The 27,896-nt window shown below is 40.9% G+C and overlaps 1 protein-coding gene across 1 annotated transcript; it reads left to right on the top strand.

Moving 5' to 3' along the window:
* The first annotated feature begins 5,344 nt into the window (after nucleotides 1-5,344).
* On the top strand, nucleotides 5,345-27,848 carry LOC310988502 (chemokine-like protein TAFA-1). The gene is made up of 5 exons (XM_083975137.1): nucleotides 5,345-6,061; nucleotides 25,160-25,300; nucleotides 26,395-26,519; nucleotides 26,708-26,794; nucleotides 26,974-27,848. The coding sequence occupies exons 1-4, from the start codon at nucleotides 5,920-5,922 to the stop codon at nucleotides 26,738-26,740; spliced, it is 441 nt and encodes a 146-aa protein (XP_083831263.1). The 5' UTR covers nucleotides 5,345-5,919; the 3' UTR covers nucleotides 26,741-26,794; nucleotides 26,974-27,848.
* The last annotated feature ends 48 nt before the right edge of the window (nucleotides 27,849-27,896 follow it).

The following is a 27,896-nucleotide window of genomic DNA, read 5'->3' on the forward strand; positions in this document are numbered from 1 at the left end:
GTCTGCCATCAGACTGTCCTCTTGAAGTTTCCTGCTCCCCTGCACATTCACATACCAGTTTTCCAGTTTCCTCATTATCCTAGCTATTTCCTCATTAAACCAGCTATTTCCACTGGCTCCTTGTCAGATCATCTGCTTGTGTCTCTGTGTTTTCCCTATGTGACTGCTACCTGCTTGTAGCCTAGTAAGCTGTCGCCTCTACCTGGCTGTCTGCCTGCCTACCTGCTTGTCCATCCATCTGTGTTAAAGTCTGGTTTTCTTCATTTTATCTATTAAAGTTCCTCCTCTGCACCTGCCCGCATGTATGTGTGTGGGCCGGGGTCCTTTTCTGCCTGTGCTGCAACCATCAGCCTCAACAAATCCATACTTTTCTTACGTATTATGAACAAATCCCAAAAACCAAACCAGCAATCAGTTGATCCTACTAACACATAATGCCTGTGTATTCAAAGCCTGATAGCTCACTGTTCCATGTCAAAGACCTCTGTTGATGTCCAAAAACCATTAAAAACCCTTCATCCAACCAAACTGTTGCACTGAATGCCTCCATGAACAGAGGCTCTGTGCTTAGCCTCACATAAACCACCCTGCTGCTGTTAACTCTGACACTAGGGCACCAAACGTTTATTAATCTAACATTGAAAATAGTCCTTGACAAACAGCCTATTTACCTCTGTTTGAGTAACATTTGCTTAACTACAGCACCCAGATGGCAGTGTGTGCACAAGCCCCTCGTGGACCAAACATTTTCAGCGCTGTTATCATGTTACATGTCTTCATCTGTAAAATAACTGCAAATGTTTTTATGCAGCGAATCTGCAGCTGCAGCTGCCAGGATCCTCTGCAGATAAGTGTATGGTGGACCATTCAGTGTGAACTAAAGAAGAGCAGTGTCTTTGTTTCCATTGAAACATGACTTTACAGCAATGTTTTGGACACAACAAGTAGCGCACAAATGCAGAATGTGAAGCAAATGTGTAGAGATGTAGATTTATTATACAAATTAAGTATCTCATGAATAAAAAAAAACTACACTGAGCATTTTTAAAAGTTGTGTGTCAGCAGGAACAGTGACCTTGGAGCCTAGACAGAGATAGAGGCGCTCAGTACGTTTACATGCACAGTTAAGTCGAGCTGTGGTTATAGCTCAACTAGGCCATTTGATTGGACTACTGTCCTTGTCCCAGTGTATTAGCAAGGGAGGAGGATTGATTTATTGACATAACTACGTACAACTATTGGACCTTTTGACAAACAAGTTAGACCTCTGTTAGACCCAACAGAGTAACTCCGCTAGCTGGTAAGCTAATGGGACATGTTATGTGTGTTTGTACGTACCCCAACAAATTATGGATGCCGTGAGTTTCCACTCACTGCTCAACACGTGTAGAGCTAATGACTGTGACGTGCCAACCTTTCGGTTCAAGTCCACGGTAAGCCAAGATGCAGGTTTGCGGGAATAGCTTGCCACTGTTCGCCTCAGTCATAGCCGCATCCAGCACCAGCACCAGCACTAATACCTGCAACTGCTGGAATGGGTTTTTGTAATTACTATTGCTGTCAAAGTTAACACATTAATTTGGGCGATTCATTTTAAACATTTAACGCATTCATAGTTTTTTAACGTAATAACGTCATTTTGTTTACTTCCAGTGGCGGCTGACCCATAACCTTTGGTGACGTGTGCAGGCAAACCAGGCAAACCGATATACCTGCTGTAGCACTGTTATTCATCACTTGTTTGCCTGTTTGGAAGTTAATTTAATCGCTTAATTGATTAATTGCGATTAATTACAGAAAATTGTGCGATTAATTAGTTATTTTTTTTAAATCGATTGGCAGCCCTAGTAGCTAATTCCATAGAATTTTTCTGGGGTCAAGAGAAGTTAAGTGCTAGCCATAGGCTAGCTTTAAAAGTCCAGTTTTTGTTAGAATTCATGGGACTAACACAACATCACGTAAACCTTTTGGTTTTGACCTTTTTCATGGATTAACCACTAATGACAAAGAAAATGGTTTTGACCAACTGTGAGATGACTGTACGGTTTTTGAGTTCTAGGATTAATGTGGTGAAAATTGGCCCACAACACCCATAAAGTCAAAAAAATTATATTAAATAAAAAAAATAATAAAGCTCATTATTTCTGAACAAGCACCAAGAGGCCTCTTGACATGTTGAGAGAGGCTTTGTATAATTGAATTAAACTTTACAACAGATCAGAAACCTTTTTTATTTTGTAAAGGAATAAAGAGACTATACTGTTTTCCTCTTATAAACAGTCGTTGCACATTAAGGATGGACAGACTGACAATTATTGATGCCAACTAAGTATCAGAGACTGGTATGTTCAATAGGATCAATGCCAAAAGAAAATTGTTCTGGATACATGAACACACTCCTCTGAGTATGCACTGTGGTCTTGTATTGCTGTTTAAATGCATAGATTAATTCAGAGAATTAACACAATTAAGATTTGCTGTTTCTGGTTAAAAGCCAACAAGTCCTCCAAGGCAGTGGATTTAGTGACTGAGAGAAGTAAAAAGAAATGTTGAATATGTTGGCAAATGCAATGGTAAGCTAATGAAAATATGTTGATAAGGAGATTATTAATCATGGATTTACCTTAGAAACTGTGACACAAGGCTTTCCACCTCATAACTGTAAATCAGCCTGTGTTAAATTATATATATATATACGTATATAAAAAAAAACCTCTGAGATCAGTATAGGTGTTGGTGATGCTCTGGTGTTAGGTGGTATGAGAGCAGCTGAAACTCTCTTTAAACCCTGTGTTTACCGACATAATGTGCTTTAACCTCTCACCTGTCCACAGTGCACAGGTGTACTTCAGGACCCAGTGACATCACTGCTGTAGGTGTGGTTTTAAGGCATAACAGTGGTGAAGCTTTCAACCAGAGAGGGCAGCAAAGCACTGCCTTTCAGCCTGGTGTTATTCTCCAGGCTCCAGTGAGTGAATGTTTCTTCCCAAGTGTTGTGAATAACTGTCTGTGTGCGTCACAGAAACGGAGATCAATGATACTATTGATTCCAGTGGTTTCTGTTTGATATACACAGCCCACTGTGTTCTCCATGTCTTGAATTAAGTTCAGTCCTTATGTTTCAAAGCACAGTATCAACATGGGAGAATGGCTTCAAACAATGATGACTGTCCCTCATCTAAAAAGAAACTATTGCTTTGCCCAGAAGAACTCAGCAATTTATGCTATTTGGTTTCCTCCTATATGTCCCAAATCCCCTCTGCACAGAGTTGACTCTACCAAAGCCTCAGACATTAATGCTGTGCTGTAGTGTGCCTACATTTCAAGCAGTTTCTTGCTGTTCCCCTCACTCTGGGTATTCTTCACTCCTTCCTGAACCAGGAATGCACCCTGTCTTCCTGAGCAAGCATCAAAATAAAATGTGAAGTCTTTATGCTGTAGCGATGGCAGTGTGAACCGCAGGCCTTGGGCATGTTCTGCATGCCAGTGATAAAAAAAAAATCCAGACACAATGCAAAAGTAGAGCTCACCATGTAGTGAAGGTGGATGATGGGGGACGGGGCGGATCAAGCCACTTCCCACACATCTAGATCGGTGCTGATTTACTCCAAATAACAGCACTCACCTCCCCGTCTTTGCCATGATCACCATTACGTCCCCATCATAGACTGAAGAACTCCCCCACTGTAGGTGAAGATTACCTTTAGCTGAATGAACATTATTATTTCTCCACGCAATCCGCTTTCAAATTTTCCTTTCTTCCCAGCATGTGAAAACATGTCCTTTCCTAATCTTCTTTTACGCGCCTTCCTGTAGCACCACCAAGGTAAGCTAAGGACTCAGGGTTTACTTCTCTCCCTGCTCATGTGCTTGTATCTGGTGCTAGAACATATGGACTTTTCTTGTCAGGCTTTCTTTTGATCATCTACACATGCTCTTCACTCTTAAATGTAGGACAGAGTAGAGACTGACAATAAATGAAAAAAAGGAAAAGAATGAGAGGGAGTATGTGTCTTCAACAGGAATAATGATAATGATAAAAAAAAAAAATGTCACTAAATGTAAATAATTGTTAATCATGTGGTCAGAGCAACGTGAGTGGTGCCAGTTTCCCTGATTTGCATTTGCTAGAAGCGTATGATCAGGTGGAGTGCCACCATGCCATCTAATCCAGAGGCAGTCTGGCTTTAAGACATGTGATACAGTCTTTACACTCAGCCAGGCTGTACGGGAACATTTGTTTCTTAGTGCTCGCTAAGGGGGGACTCAGTGAGAGCTGCTGCTCAGAGGCTGCCTCTCACTGGAAGGATGCAGACGGTGAAAGAAGAGATTCCACTACAGTTAATTAAGGAGCACTCCGCACGTGCCTGTAAATGCGAAGGGGCAAATGAATTCAGTGTCAGTGGGAGCAGTGATATTTCAAAGGTGGAATTGAAAGAGCTGTAAATCTATTTCCTGACTCTGGCTTGACGGTCATTTCTGAATCACTGGACTGTTGCTATCAAAGTGTGGAGCAGGCAAGGCAGAGTCAGTGGAGTTTCCTCCTCGAGCCAAATTCAGAGTTATTGGATGGGATCAACATGAGCACCATTATGGATGGATTTATGTCATTCTGTTGAGATATTTACACTCTCTCTCTGTTGGGTTGCTCAGGTAAGATTTTATTCTTTTTTTTTCTATTCTAAGGCAGGAGGTATAGATTTTTGCATGAAGATTTATCAGACAAAAAGAAATCATTGTGGTTTTAAATGCAATATGTAAGACCTGTGCTCAGGTGGAATAACTGCTTTTTATATTGGCACACTGCTGAAATAACTAAAGTGCTGTTTTATTTTATCTCACTCTATGGTATGATTTTAGATTGCTTATGCAAGGAATAGTTGTTAAATTCAAGTTGTTTATTCAGCTTTTTTTCTTTTTAATTATCTGAATTGTTCTATTGTCACAATAACAATGCATATGGAGGTACTTAAAGTATTTATTAGGATCTTGAGAATTTCAATAATTTATAGGCATGTACAGAACTCAATGGCTCCAGCCTATCTGCAAGGCACTTTTTTTGTCCTCCCTATAAGGTTTGATAAAAGTTTTCATACAGTTGAAAATGATCCAATATCACGTTGAAATCACATGTTAAAGAATTCAAATCCAAATGCATCTCAGTGATATATTCTGAATATCCTGTGGTGTGTATTAATACATTTATAGATGATCTGTGATCTAATGCTTGCTGGCAGTTTGCAGCTGTGAAAAAAAAAATACTGAAACAATTTCAGGGTTGAAACATTTTGTATTTTCTCCTTCATAGATTTCCTTCACAGCCACCCTTCTCCTATGACCAGGAGCATTCCTCGTTGTTCTATTTTTTTCCTTTTCCTTTTCTCCTTTCTTATCTAAACAGCATGGTGAAACATTACAAGGCTTTTGATTCCTATTACTGCTGTGTCACTGTCACATTATTCTGACAGATACAGAAAAGCCTCAGCTGCCAGATGCTTGCGAAATCTTATCTTTTTTTTTCTTTAAGTTTGATTCTGGTTTTGAGGCAGGAGCACAGCTCAGGAGTTGAAGGGAGTCAGCCTGCCAGGGGAAATCTCTGCTGCATGGGAAAAACTCCCTGGGGATCACTCCACATTTGCAGCGTTGTGGCTCAGGGACAAGACAGGGCAAACTAGGAAGACAAAACAGTGAAGAAGTCATACTTATATAATCATGCTAATGATAAATTCCGATGACTAAAAGGCTCCACTGAGGGTGTTAAGGCCAATTATAGACATAGAAATGCTGCTATACAATGTCAGAATTGATGTGTTTGGATGTATGTATATATTTTTTCCATGACTCCATGAGTCTGCGTGTGTCATAGGTTGAGAGCGTGATGTGTTGTGCATTGACGCCACCTTTGGTGATCTCCAGCAGATGTGTCCTGTCATGTCCTGGCTGCTCTGCCTGTGTCTCTGGGTCAGTGTGACTGCCATTCAGCTGTGTCAGGCCACTTTCTACGACACCATCCAGCAGCATCATGGGACGAGGCCTGGGCGGACCACCATTCACATGATCGGTGAGAGCTCGGGCGCTTCCCTCTCCTGCTCTGTTCAAATTTCTTAAAAGCATTACACTGTGGTGAAATTGTTGCTTTCCACTTTGCCGCTATTTCTCCTAGAGTGCTTGACTGTAGCATGCTGGGTTTGGCTGCTTATGTGTTTAATTAGACTGTCACAGACACAGAGAAAATAGCAACACTTCATTTTGCTCTGGGTTCATATTTCTATCTTGATTGTATTAAGTCATTACATTCATTATTGTATTAGCAGTTCAGCTTAGACTAACAACCAATTATTTCGCAAGCCCATTGTACAGTTGCTGTTTTTCATTAAGATTTGGCCTTGATAGCAAGTGAATCTTCGTACTGAAGACCACGCAGATAGACAATGAATGCTTTTGCACTTTCCTTCTTGAGCTATTACAGCTGATATTCATGCTACACTGCTCCCCCTCAATTTGATCTGTGCGATTGTGCTCCCTGTGAAATTGCACTGAATAGAATATGACCGAAACATTACGGTCGAACTTTTGTTTTCATCAGGCGGATGTGAGCCACGGTTATGGTAAATAATTATGATCTCGGGATTCAACAGAGGAGAGGAAGCCGAATGCTGTCAGAACTTCAAAGGGAGAAGTCGCTGCATGAGCGTGCAGGTCCTTGGTGTCTGTTATTTCCTCTATGCGCCGGTGCACCTCAAGCATATCAGCAAGAGGTCTTTTCAATACTCTCAATATTGTGAGTCAGAGGACTTCCTGTTCCAACACCTTCATTTCATTACTCATGTCTGCACATGTGTATTGGAGGGGAGAGAAAACATACAAAAAAAAATAAAAAAATAAACCAGAAAAGGACACTCACAAATAGGATATCTTCTAGAAAGCGTTCTCGTGTCAACAAAAGGGAAATGGAATTAATATTTCAAATGTGCATTCAGGAACCTCTTTGGAGAAAACGAGTTCAAAGCGAAAAATCCAAATCCTTCAGGACCCTCTGCTACTAAAAGTGTAAATGCCCTGTCATTCCATTTACCATAGTATGGCTAGTCCTCACTCCTGGATAAATGAGATGCCAGTTTTATGAGAGGAGGATGGGATGCCTGTCTGGATTGATTCTGACACTGGGACATTTGTTCTGTGCTGTGTGTTGTGCGCCTGTTGGATTGGTGGGAGGATTGGGGTTGACGGGTCATGAATTGGTGGCAAGAAGGCCATTGGTTGCAGACCACTGGGCCAATCATTAAAGGCAGCGAAATGCCACAAGTTCACGGTGACTGGTATTACCAGAGGAAATCGAGATTACAGGGGGCGAGAGATCAGTTGTGTCCTTGCCAATAGAAATTTAGATCTGTGGGGAGATGTTGTTTAGGAAACTGCAAGTCAATCACATGCAGTGACTTTGGAAACAGCTAAATTCTGACCTGATGGCTTTGTAGGACACACACACACAAAAACTCGTTGGTTGTGCGCAAACAAAAACACCTGTTGCGTGAGAAAAAGGCATAGACCGCAGATTTATCAGCAGCATTGTGTTGATCACTCCAAATGGGTTCTCTCAGCAATAACTTCTTTTGACAGCCTATTTGAAGCTGCTTCACTCATGCACCGACATATTGGCAGCCTTATTGCGAAGACGGTGTGTCCACAAGTCCATTAGCTGGATGACCCTTTCATAGACGCTTGTGTGTATGCTCAGTGATTCGGACAAGGCGGCCTGCTTTTCACCCTGCAGCTGTACTTACAGATTGGTGCCTGCCACTCTCTCAGATACGCTTACGGCTGTTCTCTGCTTTCCCCGGTACAGGCAGGCAGTGTTGTTCTCTGCGGTATGATTCATAAGGTGCTGTATTTATTTGGTGCAAAGAGCGTGAACGGTGCACAAAAGAGAACAGATTGTGTTTGTCATGCATCTGTAAAGTACCGGGCAGAGATGTTGCTTTTGGGGTCGTGCATTTTCCCCGACCCCTTGAACGCGTCTATGCGAAACCACAGACGGAGATTTTTTATTCCAAGTTTATAAAACTGACTTGCTAAAGGAAAAAAAAACCTCCTACTTACATCAATTTTAAAAACAAATCTAGCAAGTGGAAACCTGAGAATATGCTTTTGTGTTTGTGACAAGGTTTCACTTTTTTTCAGTCCATGTGGTGTATGATATTTGGTAAAGATAGAAATATACGTATGCTTCCGAGCAGCAAGAACAAAAGGTGCACTGAATGTGTAGCGCATCAGTCTATTTCCAGTGAGGGGAATAGACTGCCATAAGTGATGCAGTGCATGTGGAGGTGTTACAAGAGTGTATGACAAAGAGGAGGACGGCAGGCCGCTTGATCTGGCCTTGCTCGCTCATGAACTCTCTCCCACCAACTGTTGGCTTTGCAGGGTCAAACTGCTCATAAGTGAAAGGTCATCGATCTGCGAGCACTGCACAGATAATGTCTTTCCTCGTGGCCGCTGTACCGTGTGCAGCAGCAGCAGCAGCAGCAACGGCGAGTGCACGTGCATAACCAGATAAGATATGGTGAGAGGCAGAAACTAGAAGTAACTCACTTGTAAGTATCCACTGTATATTATAATTTATTCAGACTTAAGTCATAAATACTTTACTCTGTGTGATATCCATTTCACTGTCTTCCTCTCCCCTCACACTGTTACCTTCAATGATAGTCCTCCCCTAGTTACCCTCCCTCATGCCTCCTCAGCCCTGTCACTGCCTCTTAGGGATGAGCCTTTTCACCATGGATGTAATTTCAATGTCAAGCAACTTTAATATCAGTTTTCTTCTAATATATGGAGTGTCCCTATAATTTCATTTCTTTTCTGGGGTGAAAATACTGTTTGAATCCGTCATGTCTCCTTTTCAGTAGCTTTAGTGAGGAGTAGAAGATCGGGACTTTTATCCTCCCCCCCACCCCTCCATGTGCTCCAACAAAAGAAACCACTCGCTGGTAAAGCTCACAATGAAACAAACATGAAAAATGGATTTTCGGCTGTCACAAACAAAGGTTGTATCCTCTATGCACTGTTTTAGACACTGACAATTTAATAGCCTTATATAATGCATCCTGGAGGCACATTATTTTGACATACATCTTCCTCCACCCCTCCCCTAGACTTCCTTTCAACCATGCTCTCACTAGTGTCATTGCTGCTTCGCCGCAGCGCCAATGGGAAGTGGCGTGCAGCCTTAGCCTGAGGCCTCCTCACATCTGGAGCTCAGCAAACCCACTTTGTCCTGATGCTGTTACACATGCTGCTGTGAGGTCGGGAGACCACTGACCGCTCTGTAAAGCACCAGAAACTTCTTATTTTATGTCCTTAAAAGTGGATCTTGTTTGCTATAATGGCTCTGTTGTAAGAAACAGGCAAAGTTTGCACAGGATAGATTATACCAGAAACACGCTTATTCATGTAGTTTCCTTGGTTAGCCCTGAAAGAAAAATATATTCTTAAGTTAATGAATCTCAGGACAATCAGTGCCCTAATTATTACTGTATGCTCACAGCTACAAATAGGTTTTACATATTTCAGTATTTCCCATTTATTTTCCTTCTTTCAGGGCATGAATTATTCATAAGAGAGAGCTCCTCTAAGCTTGTGGATATTTGTTTAAACAGCATGTTTAATTGAAGTCTTTCAGCCAATTCTGTACAGGGGCTATGGTTTGTGGTCACAACGCTTATGTGCAAAATGAATTTCTGCGGCCCACAGCTTAATTAATTAGCCAACTTTCTCTCTCCCATGTCTACACCAGATGTTTTTTGTCTTAGCCAGAGTCCCCAAGCATTAATAAAAGGGGGTGTTTCAAGGCAAGGCAAAGTTCATGGTTCGATACAGATTGTAGTGCTGCTGTCATGGCTGTTTTTTTTTTTTGGTGAAGTGAGGAAAATGCAAAGCTGCATTTCTTTTCATTTACACAACATTAGCCCATAGAGATTTCTTGCTGAATGTTACACGTTCATGTTTTCTGTTTATGTGCATATTCTATTGCACATGAAATTAGTCAGCACAGTGATCACAAGTCAGTCACTGTCTTGTGGTCATTGCAGCGTCGTTGTGTGCTCGGTGCTGGCAGCAGTCTGCTGTTCTGCTGTCAAGCTCATGACCCCTGAGCTTCCGCTGTCAAACTCACGCTCCAGTTCTGTTTCTGAAATATGTGACTGATCATTTTGCACAAAAATACATTTCCTCATCATCAGTTGCTGCAGGCGTCTTCGTTTTTAGATTTTACTGTCATGTTATTTTAACAGTAAACTCACACACAAAGACACCTCATCCTTGTGTCTGGGTTTATTCATAGTATCAGTGACTCAAAATAAAGGTAGACAGGAAAACACAGCAACAAACTGTTGTGTTACCTTGAGCCTGAAGATCCTATTAAGTTTTTTTCTGAGAAAAAACTAAACAAAACATTGTAGCAGGTCTAACATTCAGCATGTGTGCACCAGTGCTTTTAGCTAAATGCATGGTGATGTTCAATATTTAACATATTTGTCCGAGTTTAGTGTGGCAATATACCAGGCATGATGTTATGGTTTTAAATATATGTGAGATATATTTTTACTATTTAAAAAGCTATAGACACCAAACAGTGGTATAAGAGCCGAGCCAACCAGGCTAATGTGGTTCATCTAACAGTTCGTATCTGCCACATCACAGTGTTAAATGTGTATTATTACACCTGGAGTTTGCAAGATGCAGTTAAACTGTCTGCATTACACTAATAAGGCTGTAATGATGTGGATCACAGGGTAGCGTGAATTAAAACAGCTGGAGCACTAAGCCAAATCGTTTACATTTACGTTTATGTTACAAGCAAATTGTATCTCAGTGGCATTTACTGTTCAGGAAGAGTGGGAGATGTTTTGCTTGAGAACTGCACTGATTGTTTCCAGCCACTTCAGTTATGTATAAGAAGCAGTGCGTCCTCTTGGGTTCATTATCAAGGTTTTTTTTAGTTTCTCTTTATTTTGCTCAGCAGATAGCAGCAGTTTTTCTGAATATGTTGTTGTGACAGCCGACATAGCTGAGGGATACTTGACTCTGAAAACCCCTACGTCCTGATACAAGGCTTCAGCTTGCTTTAATCCAGAAATAGTCAGAGACAAAGCTCAGCCGTTACAGATACAATCCTTTTGTTGTGTGCAAACAGGAAACCAAATAAATGCTTTTCCTCCAATTAAACACTGTTCTGAGAAGCTATTGAGCCTGCCTAACGTTCATCTGATCTAAAAATGAATTACAGGCCTCTTAGCACAGTTTATGGATAATATAAATTTTTCATACTAATTAATGTATAATGATGATGTTAGGTGTAATTAGTATTAAACTTTCATTGCAGTGAAAAGTGCATCTACATAAGACCAGGGTTGGAGACAGTTCCAGCATTGAACGGGGAGGTACATTTGTGAAATGAGTAAGAGCTGGGACTTGGCAATAATAAAGAGTGCATTATTAATACTTACATTATTAATTCAGTGTGATAAATGAATGCCAAACTAACAACTTTAAATATTCTGAAGTGAAATCATAAGACTAAATAGCTGGTATTTGTAAGTACACAAGCTTTGGCAGATTATGCCATGCGGGCTCTTAATGCTGAAGCCTCTCCGTCTGTCTTTGTGGTTGGTTTGTCTTTTTTCTCTTTTTATTCATTCTGTATCATGTGTCTCATTTTGCATCTATTTGTGTTGTTTTCTGTCTCTTTTAAGTAGCTTCCTGTCACTTCACTGTCATTTCTTTGTGGATGTTTCATGTTTCTTTGATGTCATTTGAGTGACTTCCCTAACAGTCACTTAAACCAGAGGCTCTGGTCCAGCCGCCTTGAGCGTGTAACCACAAAGCTCATTCAGTAATACATGATCCGGGAGAGTCATAAGTCAACACCAGCCTATCACCTCCTGACTCTGGTAGAGGGGGGAGGGGCGTGGGGGCAGGACAGGACATCAGGGGAGGCACATCCCTGCAGGAATGGAGATGTGTCACCGTTTACATGAATGACGTCAAGCGCAGAGGTTAAATTTCGGTGACAACACAATGACACAGTGACACCTGCACACATATCATGTTGTAATGTCACAGTCTAATTCTTATTTACATAATCATCAGAGAAGTCCAAGATGAAAAACTATACGAGAAACATCTTTTTCATACTTGTCCACAACTACAGCAACAAAGCAGCTCTAAAACGAGACTCTGTAACCACAGACAGAGAGAGTGAGAGATGAGTGAGACTCTCTCACAGACTGGACAGTGCAGCAGCAAATACACAGCAGCCAGCAGAGAGATTTGGACTTTAGTGGCAGCTTCTTTCTTCACTGGATGTTTCTGAAATAAAGTTTCTGTAGATCTGAGCTGATCACACAGACTCCGAGTCCTTTAATTAGAATATTAGAATTTCTGATTAAATCTGAGTAGAAAAAAAACCCAACAAAAAAAACATACAACATTATCTTGCTTAATAAGCTCAGACAGCTTCTTCTTGCATGGTGTCTGCTGCTGTATTGCTAATGCCTACTGGATGAACTGGAAGCTGGGCTGGGAACTGAGGTCTTGAACCCACTCTGGTGCTTTACGATATGATACGCTGTGACATGACACGATACGATACGATACGATATGATACGATACGATACGATACGATACGATACGATACGATACGATACGATACACTTTATTGTCCCACTTTGGGAAATTTGTCTTGGACAATTTCTTTCTCAACCAGAACTTTTTTACTTTCTTATTCGTGTGAAAAACGAGTCAGCCACAGTCCACCGCTGGCTGCCTCAGTGTTTAAACGATGATAAAGGCACCGACACATAAATACTAAACGGGGCGGACGGAGCTGCAGGACTGAGCAGGACGACGTGGTTTGTGTGAGAGTGAGACGGACACAAGGGAACCGGAGTGGGCGGCACAGCCTGCTCCACTGGGCCGATCGGCACAGCACAGCACAGCACAGCCACATCTATCTCTCTCCTTCTTTTTCTCTCTTATATTTTATTTTCTTTACATGAAGCCACTGGCCCAATTTGTGTAGCTGCCCATCGGGAAGCCTCCCCTCTCCCCCTGCCTTGTTCTCCCAACAGCCACCTCTATCATTGTACCCCCTCCACTTGCAGTCAGGTCAGCCACCTCTCTGTCTCTCGGTGCTGGAAAAGTATACACCACTTATCTGAGACACTGTACATCACCATAACTGGATTCTTCTGTCCATTATTTAGCTTTGGTTTGTCCCATTTTGGAGTCAAACCCTTAAACCCACTGAGTTACAGGATATCAGACTACTGTCATTCCCAGCACAATGACACTTCAAGTACTTCAAATTTTCTCTTGATTGATAACATACAGGGGGGAAAAAAATCAGCCCAACCTCTTTCATCTTTTGTTCCCACGCCTGTGAATCAAAACAAGCCCTCACAATGGAAAGGATCACACCATCACCGCACTTCTCAGTAATTGCTGATGTCAGTGGCTGCACATGCTTTTGCGAGTTCATGTGTGAGCAACTGTTTCTCTTTAATGCAACATTTCTCCCCCATGAAACAAAAAACTACTGGTGAATTAATGATAGCTCGCGTCCCCACTGTTTGTAAATATTATATCAGGGAGTTCAGACCTTCTTGTCTTGTGTGCACTGAGAATTATTCCAGCAAATATGCTCCCTGCCAAGGTAAAAGGCTACCCTGCTGTCAGGTTTTTACCCTTAACCCACATTATGTGGAAGTGGAGGAGATGTTACAAGTTTGTCACAGGCTGTTTTCTCCCTCTCTGGCTTTTTAGAGGATGTTCAAGGTGTGGCAGCCCTCAGGCTCTTCCTGCTCTTTAGACAACGAACAGGGCTTTTGTCACTTCACAGTTGGCCATTTGTGCCGGGATGCAGACGTGTTTGTGAGGATTTCGCGACCCAGTTGTTAGACACATTGTTTATTAAAATCTAGTTAAAACTGGGTCTGGAGATTTTGAGTTTTTTTTTTTTTTTTTTTTTTTCCTCCTCCATATGACTAACACCCCCGTTGTCCCCGTGTGGTATCAGCATGGAGAAAAACTACTTCTATTAATTCATCCTCTTGGTGAATATGGGGCCTCATTTTCTCATTTTTTTTGATTTTCTCAATGAAAGAAATACTTCTTTTTCTTTCTTTTTTTTGCAGAATGGGAATTGCGCCGGGGAGATCATTTCATATGGCATTGCCTTTGTGGTAGCCTATTTTAAATGCTTGGCAAGAATATGAAATTCATTATCATTACTTAGACCTCATTAAACTGAAAAGAAGCATCTCAACTTACTAATTGGTTCCAAGGGGGAGGGTAGTATGAGAATAAGCAAAGTAATTAATATTGGGTTTATCAGGCTCTATTGCAGATTCCAGGTTTTTTTCTTCTTCTTTTACTTCCTTCTCTAATATCTCCTTGTTGTGCCATAAGGCTTCTGGCATATTTACACTACAGATCCAATTACCTTTCCTGGAGAGACTGGTGTGTGTGTGTGCGTGTGTGTGTGAAAACAGGGGACAAAAAGTGGGGAAAATACACTATCATCAAATATGAACAACATGATGGAAGGACTGACAAGGGGAAATTGAAATACAGAATATGTTTTTTTTAACGCTTCCTATTGTGATTTTCTCATTTCACTCAAATGTAATGGGGCATTCAGTAAAATAAGCATATGTCTAATTCTGATTATATCATATACAGTATAAGGGCTGAAAACGTTTCACTATACACAAACACATGTTCTATAGCTTCCTTAATTGCAGAACGATGTGAATGAAAGGAATGTGACAATCTGTGTTGTGCTGCTGTACTGAATAAGTAAAGAACCAACCCCTGCAATCCCCCCATCCACCCCCCCTCCACCTCTTATCAGCTTGCAGATCTTGCATAATCAACCACAACCAGACCTTCAAAGTACATGTCATGCAACGTGAAAGGTCATTTAGCCTTTGTATTATGCATTATTACACAGTTTACGTGTTGCAGGCACAGTGACTGGCAGCGGGAGGGTCAGCAGTCACATCAGAAGCGAGCAGCTGTTCTCTAAAGGCTCTCTGACTCGGCTCCATCTCTGTTTCCTTTTTCTTCTCGTTGAATTTAAGGCTTTCATCAGGACAAGCGATCTAAAAATATGAAATACCAGTTTTGGATGTTTGCCAGACTGAGAAAATGGCTAGATAGAAGGAGCAGCATGACATTTAAAAAATGACGGACGCTGCACTGACTGCAAAGACGTATTCTTTATACTGTAATTTCTGTTTGCCTATTTTTCCGGAAAACTCAAGAGGTGAACGTGTGCTTGGAGAGGATAATGCATGTTGTTTATGTGTGTTTAATGGACGTGAAAGCTGCTGTGTGATTGCTGTTGTACAGTGCATTACTGTCACGCTGAACAAGCCACACATCTTCCACCATAAAAACCAAATAACCACGGGCGTTTTTCATGCGCATGGTCCTGCTCGTTGAAAGTCAGAACAGCATTTAATGCCCTTGATCAGGACCAGTCTTGCAGTGTCCCGGGCCTGGGTTGTGTGTGTGACAACAGACACGACAGGGCTTTGAGGCTCACATGCAAATGAAAAACCCATTCGCAGCTACTCGCGGCTTCCTCTGCTCCATGCAGTTTTCATGCATCTTAAAACAACACCAGCTCTGCTCTGCGAGTAGTCCTTTTTGCATTTCAATAAAGTATCACCCATCTTTGGCCGACTGCACAGGACCAATCTTATGGCCTCCTTGTGTGATACGCTGTCAAAACCGCCAGCCATATTTCATGAATTTCTATGCTTTTATTTGTCATGGACAGTGCTTTTTTCAGAGTAGAAATTGGTAGTTTTCTTTGCTTGTAAATTGTTTTGATCCCCCTCTCTGGCAGGCGCATGCACTTTCTCTTACAAACACACACACAAAGTGTAAACTTGAGCACAGACATGCAAGAAGTCTTAGTTTGTTGAGGGAAAAAAGCATCTTCATGTGTTGACACCGTTACTATCTCTGTCTTTTCCACGAGCGGCTGATAATTCTCAAAATATTTCAAACTCTGGTTTAAATCAACGCGCAGTCCTCTGCATTTTTTCCAGCCTTGAAACAAATTTATCTTGCAGTTTATCCAGCAATGTATCACTCACTTTCACCTCAGCATTTATGTCTAGAATAACAACAGTACTACAGGGACTTCAGATGTTCTCACAGAAGGCAGGAAAAAAAGTCACTCAATTTGACACCATGCAGTCACATATTTTGTGCCTCTCACTGTCTTCCATCTGCATTAATTTGACATTCTCTAATCTGGCACTCCCATTTCCTGTCAGCAACAGAACTGCTGTAGCCTGCTGGTTTGGAAGTCTGCAGAGAGCATGCACAGAGGGAAAGTGGAGCCTATTATGGGTCACCTTGGATGCATTTCCCATTAAAGGGTGAGCATGCTGCTCTAAAACGGGGACTGCTGTGGTTTGGAGATCAGGGCCTGCTGTCTCTCGTAAATGACTTTTACGCTACAAAGTAATTAACCACAGGTACGGACTCTGTTTGCTGTGACTTGCCGTGTGAGGTGGACTCGGAGGTTATAGGAAGTTGTCAGATGTCATACGGCTATCAGGGTACATTGTCACATGGCACTTGGATGTGTGCTCGCCGCGTGCACGTTCAGTACGTAATGCCTGCCGGCTGCCAGTCACTGGAATTCAAAGCCCCAGGAGAGAAACAGGTTAGACGGTAAATTGAGTCCCTTAGGCTTTCCATTTGGATTGTACATGGAGTGTAACAGTGACTTCACTCTGTGCTTTCCTTTCCGTGGCACACTGTATTCATTAAATCTACATATTATAGATTATTAGGTTGTACCCAGATGATAGATGGTGTTCAGAAACCCAATAAATTGCACGTGCAGATTCTTTCTTCATGTACAAATAGTGTTGAACGCCTGGAACAGATGGCAGAGGAGTGTTGCCATTCAGACGGTATACTCGCTATCAGCATCTCCAGAGACAACCACACAGTCGGGGCTCATTACAGTAGACAGCGAGTCATTGCATACTTATTGCATAGTGACATTTCTATTGAGACAGACTGACCATTTTCCTCTATGCAAAGGCTATTTCATCACGTTTGAAGAACCATTTACTGGTCCCACGTGAACTCTGCTCACATTCATTTGGCAGGAAGGAGCCACAGATCCGTGGAAACTCAGAGTCTGCGCTACACGTCCCATGTCATGCACGATTTGACAGCATCTGCCTTCATCCAGGCTACTCTGTCCATAACTCATCGGATTTCGATGCAACGTTGTTTTGGCTTCCAAGCATGACTCATTGTGCCACAGATTCAACAGCGCTCGCGCACCATCCAGCAGCTGAGACACTGCTGATGCCAGGTGTTGTCTTTTGTGGGAGATAATAGCATCACACTTAAGTGCTCTGACAAATTTCCATGTGGTAAACCCCCGAACGAAGCAGATCCCTCTGTGAGAATATGTGTAGAGCGCCAGAGGGTTTCTTCAGTTTCACAAAAGTCTTTTTTCTCACAGCATCTGTCAACAAAGACAAAACAGATGTTAGTCGCATCATGATAGGTGGGAAAAAATGGAATAAAATAGATGACCAAGGCAGAAAAGATAATAGAGTTGAGATGAGTTGACCACTTCAATTAGTTTTTTTTTCTTTCTGTGATATCACAATTTTGCCTCAAATATTAAACTGAATACTATCAGCCAAATGTAGACATACAACTCACTGTGTCACTGTGTAACTGACAGAAATCAATGATTTAAAATGTTTTTGTCATTCTGATGTTGAAAAATTGGTTCAATAGAACAGAGGTGTAAAACTGCTGGAATAATATAGTTTTGCTGTATATGTAACAACTTATAAATAGTGACACCAGAACTTTTCAATGCAAATTGCAAGTGTTAGAACAAGTGCTTCACATGAATCAAATACAACACATCAAAACAAATCGAAATGAAAAGTATTACACAATAAAAGCTTTTTTTTTTAAAAAGGTGTCTTAAGAAGTTATTATTATTATAACCTTTATTTATTCTCGAGAGACATAGGTTACCCTCATTTTCAATGTCGTCAAATTTACAAGCCATGATAATATTGACAGTGGTTACAGTCATTTGGAAGTGATTACATGACAATATACATTAAACACGAGACAAGAAAGACAGTCATCTGACTTAGATACAACAGGGAAGTAATTACTTACTGATGCACAAGTTCAAAGTGTTTGGGCCCTAATGGCAAAGGTCCTGTCTCCTAGTATAATATTCATTAACCTTTTTTACCCTTGGAAACAGCTGTCAAGAAAACAGGCTCTCCACACAATGTACTTGTCTTTTGTACCTCCAAGAAGTACTTCTTCCAACTCATTTACAATTCAGATAATTCAGTGAGCCTTAATATGTAATATCATGACAGATGGAGTCAGCCCAGTAGTTCAAGTTGGCTCCACGAAAAACCAAACAGTACTTTGTGCTACAAATAATAATATAATACTGTAAAAAAAAAAAAAAAAAAAAAAAAAAAATAGTGGATGTACTGTAAAATGAGCCATTTCATAATGTTCTGGCCATAATTAGGTTCTTAAAACATTATTTTCATAAAACAAGCAAATAAATCTGTTTACACTGCAATAAGATTTCAGTTTTTCTCACTGCATTTTCATTCTAATGAACCTGTCTAAGGAACCAACTGTGGCTTGAGAAGGAAAGTACAACGCATGTTCTTGAGCAACAATTATTAAAAATGAAAGTTGGGTTTAGACGATGCTAAAAGCGAACGTGGTTGCATAATAATAATAATAATAATAAAGAGGTTAGGTGTTGGTTTGAAGGAAATAAATGCATCATTACACAAAAGTGAACGCTCAGTGGGGTTCACAAGTTTCAAGACTGCTCAACCCCTCGACAGGAGAAGTGGTCACAGACTTCTGGACCCCACTGTGTGTTTTGTGTGTATGTGTGTGTAGAAGTGGTTACCATGGTTACTGTCAGTTACCTGTAGAAAAGTTTTTAAAAAAAAGCACAATATTCTCCTCTGAACTGCTGTGTGGTAGAAATATTAAGTATAGCAGAAAAAGGCGAAAGACTCAGGTGAAGTACAAACGCACCACTGATTTGGTTTAATTAAGTTTGCGCTTCTACCCGTCACAAGGACAACTGTCAGAAGCAGAAAGTCTTTGACAAACTGGAGCCGGAGGTGTGAGGTTTCAAAGGGGTTTGCACTTTAAAGGCTGCTAACAGACAATTGTATTGTGGGAAATGTAGGATTTTTTGTGTGTTTTTACCACAATGAACTGTAGAAATCACCAACTTTATGTGTACTTTGCACTTTGTTGCTTTCTACCAGTGTGTAAATGTAAATATTTATATCTGGAGTGAGTAGCGTGAGTATCCAGTTTACAGCTGACCTCTTTCAAGTTATGATGCTTAACTTGGTTATGTATCAAAGACGGCTCTCATGTCAAATTCATATTAATTCATAAAAAATGGGGCATGGCATCTGTGGCCCAGGAATTCGTCAAGGCCGTAGAGAATCGCAGGCAAGACTGTAGAAATTTGGACCGCAGGGCTGTAACACTAAATACGCCTAAAGCAGATGTTCATTGTTCTAAGGGATGATTCGTTTCTCGTTTTCTTTTCTTTTTTTTCCCAAGGCCAGAATAGACCAACAAAAGAAATCCTAGCATGGGGGAAATCAAATGAACATAAGAGACCAGACAACACCAGGAGAAAAAAATCATCCCCTGCAAACACGACACAACCGCAATCTCATAACGCACAAAGTTGTGTGACTTGTTCACCTCCTTTCAGACCTTAAAGAAATGAGCTGCACCTTGTTGGGAGGTCACCTCGTCTCCTGACAACCTCCAGGTTTCCAGGCTCGGAGTAATGAAGAGGCAGGAACACGGAGCATGGCAACGAAAAACAGGGCAGTCCCAGTTGAGACCCTCTGTTTTCTGAGCGACCTCTGACCCCATGAATGACAAATTTCTGCGCAACCCTTGTATCCTGTCAATCAAAAATGCTGCCGTGGAGACAACACAAGCACACACACACACACACACACGGGCGTGTGTGCTCACACCCCGAAGCCTGCTTGTTATTTGGCAGGCTGACTTTGTTCATAGCCGCTGATAATGGGGGGAAATGGAAATACAGAAAACAATTATATCCTTGCTTGGCTCCAGTCCTCACCTGATGAGAGCATTCATCTCCTGCTATGTTATTCTCCGTCTCCTCTCTGAAATATTTAGAATGCAAAGACGGGGTCTCGGAGCATGCAGCGTGTTGTAGTCACAGGCTGAATCCACGGGTGAACTTGAGGAGGGCGCGTCAGTGTTGCAGAGCCCTTTTGTTTAAAGGTATCCAGTACACCTGCCAGCTGGAAATACCACGCTGATTTGCATTTTTATTTGATTTTAATATATTCTTTGGAGGTGATGATTTCCAAATATAGACTCTCCCGATTCTTTGCTCTGTTTGCAAGCAACAAGCAGCGCAAGTTAATTCTGTTGAGTAGTGTGTTTTTAATAGATCAAAGAGGAAATCTGGGGCTGTCTTATGCAATTAAGGAGATGCATTAAGAAGAACAAACCCCTGTGGGCTGTTGTTTTCAAATGATGCCCCACTGCTTCCACTGGTACATCACGATTAACGTTGTGCAGACATGCCCTTTTGTTGAGTGCATCAGACAGCAGGCAGCGTTCTCCCAGACCAGCTACAAGATCTGGATTTTTTTTTAAAGTTAAACCAAAGGCTGTTGATGTTTTCTGAAATATAGAGCCAGGAGTCATGATAACCCCGAGAAGCTCAGCCGACTTGGCAAGAAGCAGTGAAGAGAAAGCCTTCTTGATCCCGCCCTCCCCTACTTTTTTTTCCTTTTTTTAAATTTTACTATAGATTTCTTTCTTTTTTTACAAACATACTCATCCAATGAACACCTTCCTCTAAAGTTTACACCCATCCCCTTGACTCACACTTGCGGCCTGGCATGCATTTGTATATATCAAGTACATCAGTGTCTCTCTCTGAAGTCTATCGTAGTTTTTATTTTTTTTCATGCATGTAAAGAGAGATGAAGATCATTTTTAATCCAGTTCAGTAGAAGTTGAAGAATCGGGTGTGAGACAAGCCCAGTGATCCACTTCTATCCAGAGGGTTGAGTGTGAGGGCTGTGCGCTGGTTAATCCCCACAGGGGCTCACATGATGGCTCAATTATATCCAGAAACTGACACACAACTTTCTCTCTTCTTTGAATTTAAGCTACTTTATGGCTTAGTTTGGATTTGGGTTGAACAAATACTGTGTTCTATGTTAACGCCGCTGTATATACAACAGTAAACCAGTTTTTGGCAAGCCTCAAAATTGCTTGTGTTGCAATCCCACATGATTTGAGATTTGCAATTCAAATATGTTCGATAACTCTGGGTCCTCATTATTAACATGTGATATATGGTTTGTAATTATTTGCACCAAATCACAAGTAATTGTTTTATTTAAAAATAATAAACAGTATAAGAACTGCAGCAATTAGTAGATCAATCAATTAATCTGTTGACAGAAAATTAATTGATTAATAGATTGTATTTTTTCAAGTTAAAAAAGTAACAATTTGTTGGTGCTAATGGTGGTGGTGTTGTGAGGTTTTGATTGCCTTTGTGATATATGGTAGTACACTGATTATCCTTGGGAGTACTGTATATAACCCGAGGCTATGGGAAATTATAATGGTATTCTTTGTCATTTTTTTAACAATTGGTAATTGGTACTGAAAATGACTGCTAGTTCAATGAAGCATCTGTGGCTGCTATATAATCAGTGATTGATAATACAGTGGTGACTTGGCTTGAATCATGTGTAATTATATGGTTAGATGCATTAACCACTGACAGGAGTGTGTCTTATAACACCGTGTACTGTTTGTACACATGTACGAATCTTTGAAAGGTGGCTTAGAAATAGAAATGAAAATGTTTGCATTGATCTACAGTATAAGGATTAATTATCGCCTAACAAAAGAAAAGAAAATTTCTCTCACGATGTATGAAAGCACATGACTGGTTTGATTAAATATACTCAAAATACTTCAATTTAATTAATATAAAACACATTCAAAACTGAAACCTCTACATTTAAGGTACAAACAGAATGTTGACAGTTATTTTCTGATGACTGATCAATTACCTGTTTCAAGTTTCATGTGTTCAAGCATTAAGCTTGTACATATAGCTTTTCATAAAATAAGTTGTCACCACTTTGCTTTTATATTATTTGAATTATCTTCTTTTTTTTTGAGAGGCAGTGATTCAGTGCTGTTTGCTGCTGTAACTACAGCATCTTTTCTCCTAAGACAGTGAGCACGCCTGTGTCTTTTCACTCTTAACACTCTGCTCTGCATCAGGAGGCCCCTCACAAACCAAAATATTCAAATGTAGTTAAAGCGATATATGCAAATGTAGCCATGACACATTTCACAAACCCACAGCTCATTGTCAAACATTACTTCATATCACTTTACTGGCAATATACCAGATACTTTTTCCCCTCTCTCTCTCTCTCTCTCTCTCTCTCTCTGCTCTTTCTCTCTACAACCTCCTTGATCTTGTGTCATGCTGACGGGTGTAATTGTCAGACGGTCCTTTGCTGCACTACTCTCATATGTGGAGAGTCTGAGTGCAGTGGGTGGAAGAGGGCCAGGCGGTTGAGATGGGTCGAGTCCGCTCGGTCCAGTCCTCTCATCCTTCAGGGCACAACCAGTAGTTTGGTGATAATTGCATGGTGGAGCCACTGTTCATATTCATGATAACCCTGAAGCAAGCCTCTCCTGTTAATAGATTATCAGTCCCTCTTTTTCTCTTCTTCTTCTTCTTCTCCTTACAGCTCTCACACATCTCTCCATCATATTTTACATTCAACAAACTGCAGGGGCCTATTTCACAGAGTGAAGGAGTGTAAGGCACAGGAATAATTATTCATGTTTACAGCAAACTTAGGTGATGTTTTACAGCAATTTTACTGTATGAAATTAACCTTTGAGAACAAAGAATTTATGAATATGATGTTGTAGATTGATGTTTTCATTATTATGGTCGTGGAAACAATATTTTTGCTACAAAGTAACATATACGCCGTTTCTATGTTTTATTTTTATTTTTTACTCAAAATCAGGGCTATGAATCAATTACGATTTGTAATCGCAATTAATTGCATGATTTCCATAGTTAACTCCCAAAGTGTTTAATACTCGTATCAACATGGTAGTGCACAAATATGTTTGCTCTATGTATGGTTATTATTACTGGAACAATCTGAAACAAGGACAAATACTGTCCAGAATTTTCTCCAGAATAACGTCTGAGGTGGATTGGCCATACAGCTGTCCATGTTGCAAACTATCCAGCCTGGTCTGCTTTTGGCAAGGGGGAGGAGCCTGGGCTTTCAGCATCAGCTGTGCTTGGCTAGCATGTGGTATAAGACCCGACGTAATCTGGTGGGAACTGGGTGTTTTCACATACTGGTGCAGACCAATGCTGTGCCCAAAGTCAAACTGGGCTGATCTAAACACTGCCTGTGAAAACACACATCGACAGTAAATGCAAATAACTTTGGTCTTGTCAATCTGGCAGGACTTTGAAGCTGAACTTGCCGTTCAAAGGACCTGTTTCTTTCTTGCCATCCATACGTTACTGCTGTGTTGCTAGTACTACTTAATCACGCATCAAAAAGATTTGTGGCGTTAAAAGTTATTTTATGTTAACTAACCATGCTTATCCCTGTTCATTTCCTTTGGAATGCGTCAAACTACACTGAAGTCCCCGCAAAGCATTTTGGGTAGGCGGCGCTGCCATTTGAGCAGTTGCGGCACGTCCAAAAGTTGACCGAGTTTCAACTTTATGCAAATGAATCCGTCAGAGGACACTATCCAATGGAAAGCAAGATTGAGAACAGCTCGGGCGAGGTCCGTCTGTGTATGGTGTTCATCCTCTTTTCTTGCCTCTTCAATAAAGACAATCATCTGAATTCCTGCCTATTAACACCTCCATTTTGGAGAGGTGCTGCATCCGGCAAGAAATCTTGGTGATGCCAGTGGATTCCAGGCGTTACTCTTTATTGCGTTAACTATGAAAGCCCTATTCAAAACCCTTCCTATCAGATGAATGTACCTAAAGTATTAGTAAAGTAAAGGACTGATTGAGCTGTACAATGTCCCCTGCATATACAGTATATCATTATATGTGGCATTGTTAGGTTGTTATACTGGTGTTTAAACTGCATTTTACTGTGGGAGCTGATTTTTCTATTGAGTTTGGCAGTTTTAGTTCTCCGTTCCCAACCTTTAGGGGGTCAAGGCTTCGCCAAAAGGTCCTGAGACAAATGTGCGGCGTCTTCAGATGATTAATTGGAAAGCTCTGCCGCACCAATTGCTTTTCATTTCTTGGGACTTTTCTCTAATCTTTGCCTTTCTGTGACACGTTCAATCATTTGAGCTGCAATATAAATGAAACCATGTGAGAGGGTTTAGAGAGGAAATGTCTCTTTGGTGCTAACAACTCATGGGCATCTGGAACTTGACAAGGGTCACAAACCAGACACTGATTTATAATGAAGCCTTAAAAGATGATTTTATTTTTTACTTTAATTACTCACTTAGTCTTTAAAGAAAAATGTGAAAACACTGAAATATGTCCCATCCAGTTTGTCAGAAGCAAGTCTGACATCTTAAAATGTTTTGACTCATCTGAACCACTGTATATATTCAGTTTCCAAGAATATTCAGCAAAGTAAAGCAGAGCAGCAAGTCCTCACACTGGCTTCACAATCACTGAACAAATGATTTATAATAGTCATGACCGCTGTTCGTTAATTTTCTAACAACCAGTTGATTTTTTGCTCCGGAAACACAGTGGGGTAGAAATACAGAGTAGCATAGTCTTATTTTCGACCAGTGGTGATGGTCTGTATTAATCCACCAATGTCCAGTTGAGAAGGCAAAGTGTTGTTGTGTTTTGATCACCCCTGAGATACTGACTTAATGTAGTTTGTTGTCTCTCTCTCTCTCTCTCTGTGCATGTGTCTTTGTGTGTGTCTTTGTGTGTGTGTGTTCTTCTTATCAGAGGGGGGCACATGTGAAGTAATTGCTGCTCACAGATGCTGTAATAAGAATCGTATTGAGGAGCGGTCACAGACGGTCAAGTGTTCTTGTCTGCCAGGGAAGGTGGCTGGAACCACCAGAAACAGACCGTCATGTGTTGATGGTGAGTAATAAAACAGATGAAGAAAAAAAAATATATATATATATATTAAAAAATCAGGTTTTACTACAGTGCTGTCCTGAGTTTACATGAGGGGAAAACATAGTTCTGAATCTGCTTGCCTTGCAGGGAAAGAATGGTTTCCGTTTTTATTCAGGTAAACCTGTACTCTATTATACGAAGCTGTTACGTTTTGTAAAGATATGGAGATTTGTTCAAATAAAAGCCCGAGTCACCCATGCAATGCCTTGTCCCAGATAAGATGAACATTACCTTGGATAATGTCACATTCAAATTCTGTTGCTGACAGACAGCAGAAGGTATCTGCAGGGCTAAGCTTCACTCCGACAGCAGATAGCCATATACACAACTGCTGAATGTAGCATCATCATACCTCAGGGAAGAGTCAATAACATAATGCAAAGAGGGGATCGCTGCTGATTACATAGGGGCCGTGTAGATATTTTATAATGGTTTTATAGATGCTTCGACAAATGCCTGTGACGCACATTCAGTTCCTTGTGAGAAATGGATTTGATGCGCGGGGTCTGACATGACTAAAACACATATTGGCTTTAGGAAAACCTCTCACCTGCAGCTTTTATCTTAAATCCTTTTGCAAATATTACAGCAATCTCTAAACGGACGGGGGGAATTTGAGGTCTCTCAATGTCAGCTCTGACAGATTCTGTTCCACTGTCACACATTACAAACCATTTACTGTCTACTTACCCTGTATTTAAGGCAATTTTCTTTCCTGACGGCAGAAATGTGGCGTGCATTAAAGTCAAGTCACAGTCACACCCACCGATCCCCTCACTCAATGAAAAGAATCAGTTCCACCCTCTGCATTCATGTGCAACTGGCTTCTAATAAAGAATCTGCATTGTAATAAGCAATGGTTTTGAAACAAGCACATGCATGTGACATGCACGGCCAAGTTACCTTTAATATGACACATTTGATAATTAGGACTAGCTTACAGCCCACCTAATGGCCATTTATCTGCACACTGCTGGGCTGTGCTATCTGGCTTCGCACTCTGTTAGGGTGAAAGGTACCTGCATCACCATTTCTCTTGTCTTTGTTGCCTGTAGCATCCATAGTAATTGGGAAGTGGTGGTGTGAGATGGAGCCTTGCCTGGAGGGGGAGGAATGCAAGACGCTCCCTGACAACTCCGGCTGGATGTGCTACGCCGGCAACAAAATCAAAACCACAAGGGTAAGATAACCTCTCTTGACCGCAGGAAACAAGATGTTATATAGCAGAACAGTGGGATACAAATGTAGCGCGCTATTCGACACCAGCAGTGGCATCAACAAAACACCACAGTTACCAGGATTGAATTTCACTGCAAATTGATTGTTAATAACAAAGCACTAACCCTCCCTCTCTTTCTTTCTTGCCAGAACACTCAGCCATACACAACATCAACATATTAACACTTTCCAGAAAGGACGCAAGGGAATGCCTCTGGTGCAAGGGTTAATTTGCAGGTCAGCCTCATACTTTTTTTTCTTTATTTTTTATTTTTTTACCGGGGCACTGTCATGCTAATTAATTTCTCTCAGCTGTCTTAATTGGCAAGCTTTGTAAAGGGCAAAACATATGATTTATATTCATCTCTATGTGATATTTACATCCTTTTTAAATATGTATTTCCTTCTCTTTTCAGCACTGTCACAGGACCAATTACCACAAAGACAATGAACCTATTGTTGCTTTAAGAAATGTGAACACTTCTCAGATTAAAGTGTAAAAAAAAAGAAGAAAAAAAAGATGTAGAATACATAAAGCACATCCTGCTCAAGGCTTCTGAAAATACTGACGCTCCAAGCTGCCTGCGGGGAACTTCATCATAACCTTGTAATGAATACATTTTCATCATTTCTTTCCAACTTTGAGACGGAACATGAATGTCTGCTTTTGGATTAATATCGGGATAGCATCTGATGTCCCTCGTCAGACATCAGTGAGACAGATGTCTACTAGGAGGCACCAGACAGGAGAGGAGTACATCAAAGGACGTGGGATGAGCAAGACCAGTAGTTGACAGCCCTCAGGATTTTATTTTCTCTTTTTAATATTCCAAGAGGAAAAATATTGTATATAAATTGTTTGTCATTTCTTGTGCACATGAACTTTCTTTATGGTGGTGGTGAATATCGCTCATCCGATGTCCCCGAATGCTGTCTTGACCCTCCCTCTTCTTACCCAACACAGCCAAAGTTTTGACGAGGTCATGGACAGTTGTGGTGGCAACGAAAACCGATGCAGCACGCGTGGGAGATGTTTTACAAGTACAGCTCGTGTGTCTTGATACTGTACATTTTACCACTTGTTTGTATGGTACTAGTTTGCCTTTTCGATCACCTCTTTAAAGACTTTACCAGTTCAAAATTGGTAACGTGTCAGCTCCCCTGAAACTGATTGATTCACCAAAAACGTGATACCAGTAGGTTGTTTTCGATACTTGAAATGCCTTATTTGTGTCAAATCATTCAGACGATGATATTGTACATATGAAGCCATCTATTGATATGTGCTGAAAATCCATTAAAGTCATTGTTCCTGTAACTAATGTGAGTGCCACTCTAT

This window comes from Trachurus trachurus (assembly GCF_905171665.1).
Source record: "Trachurus trachurus genome assembly, chromosome: 7".
NCBI classification, from domain to species: domain Eukaryota; kingdom Metazoa; phylum Chordata; class Actinopteri; order Carangiformes; family Carangidae; genus Trachurus; species Trachurus trachurus.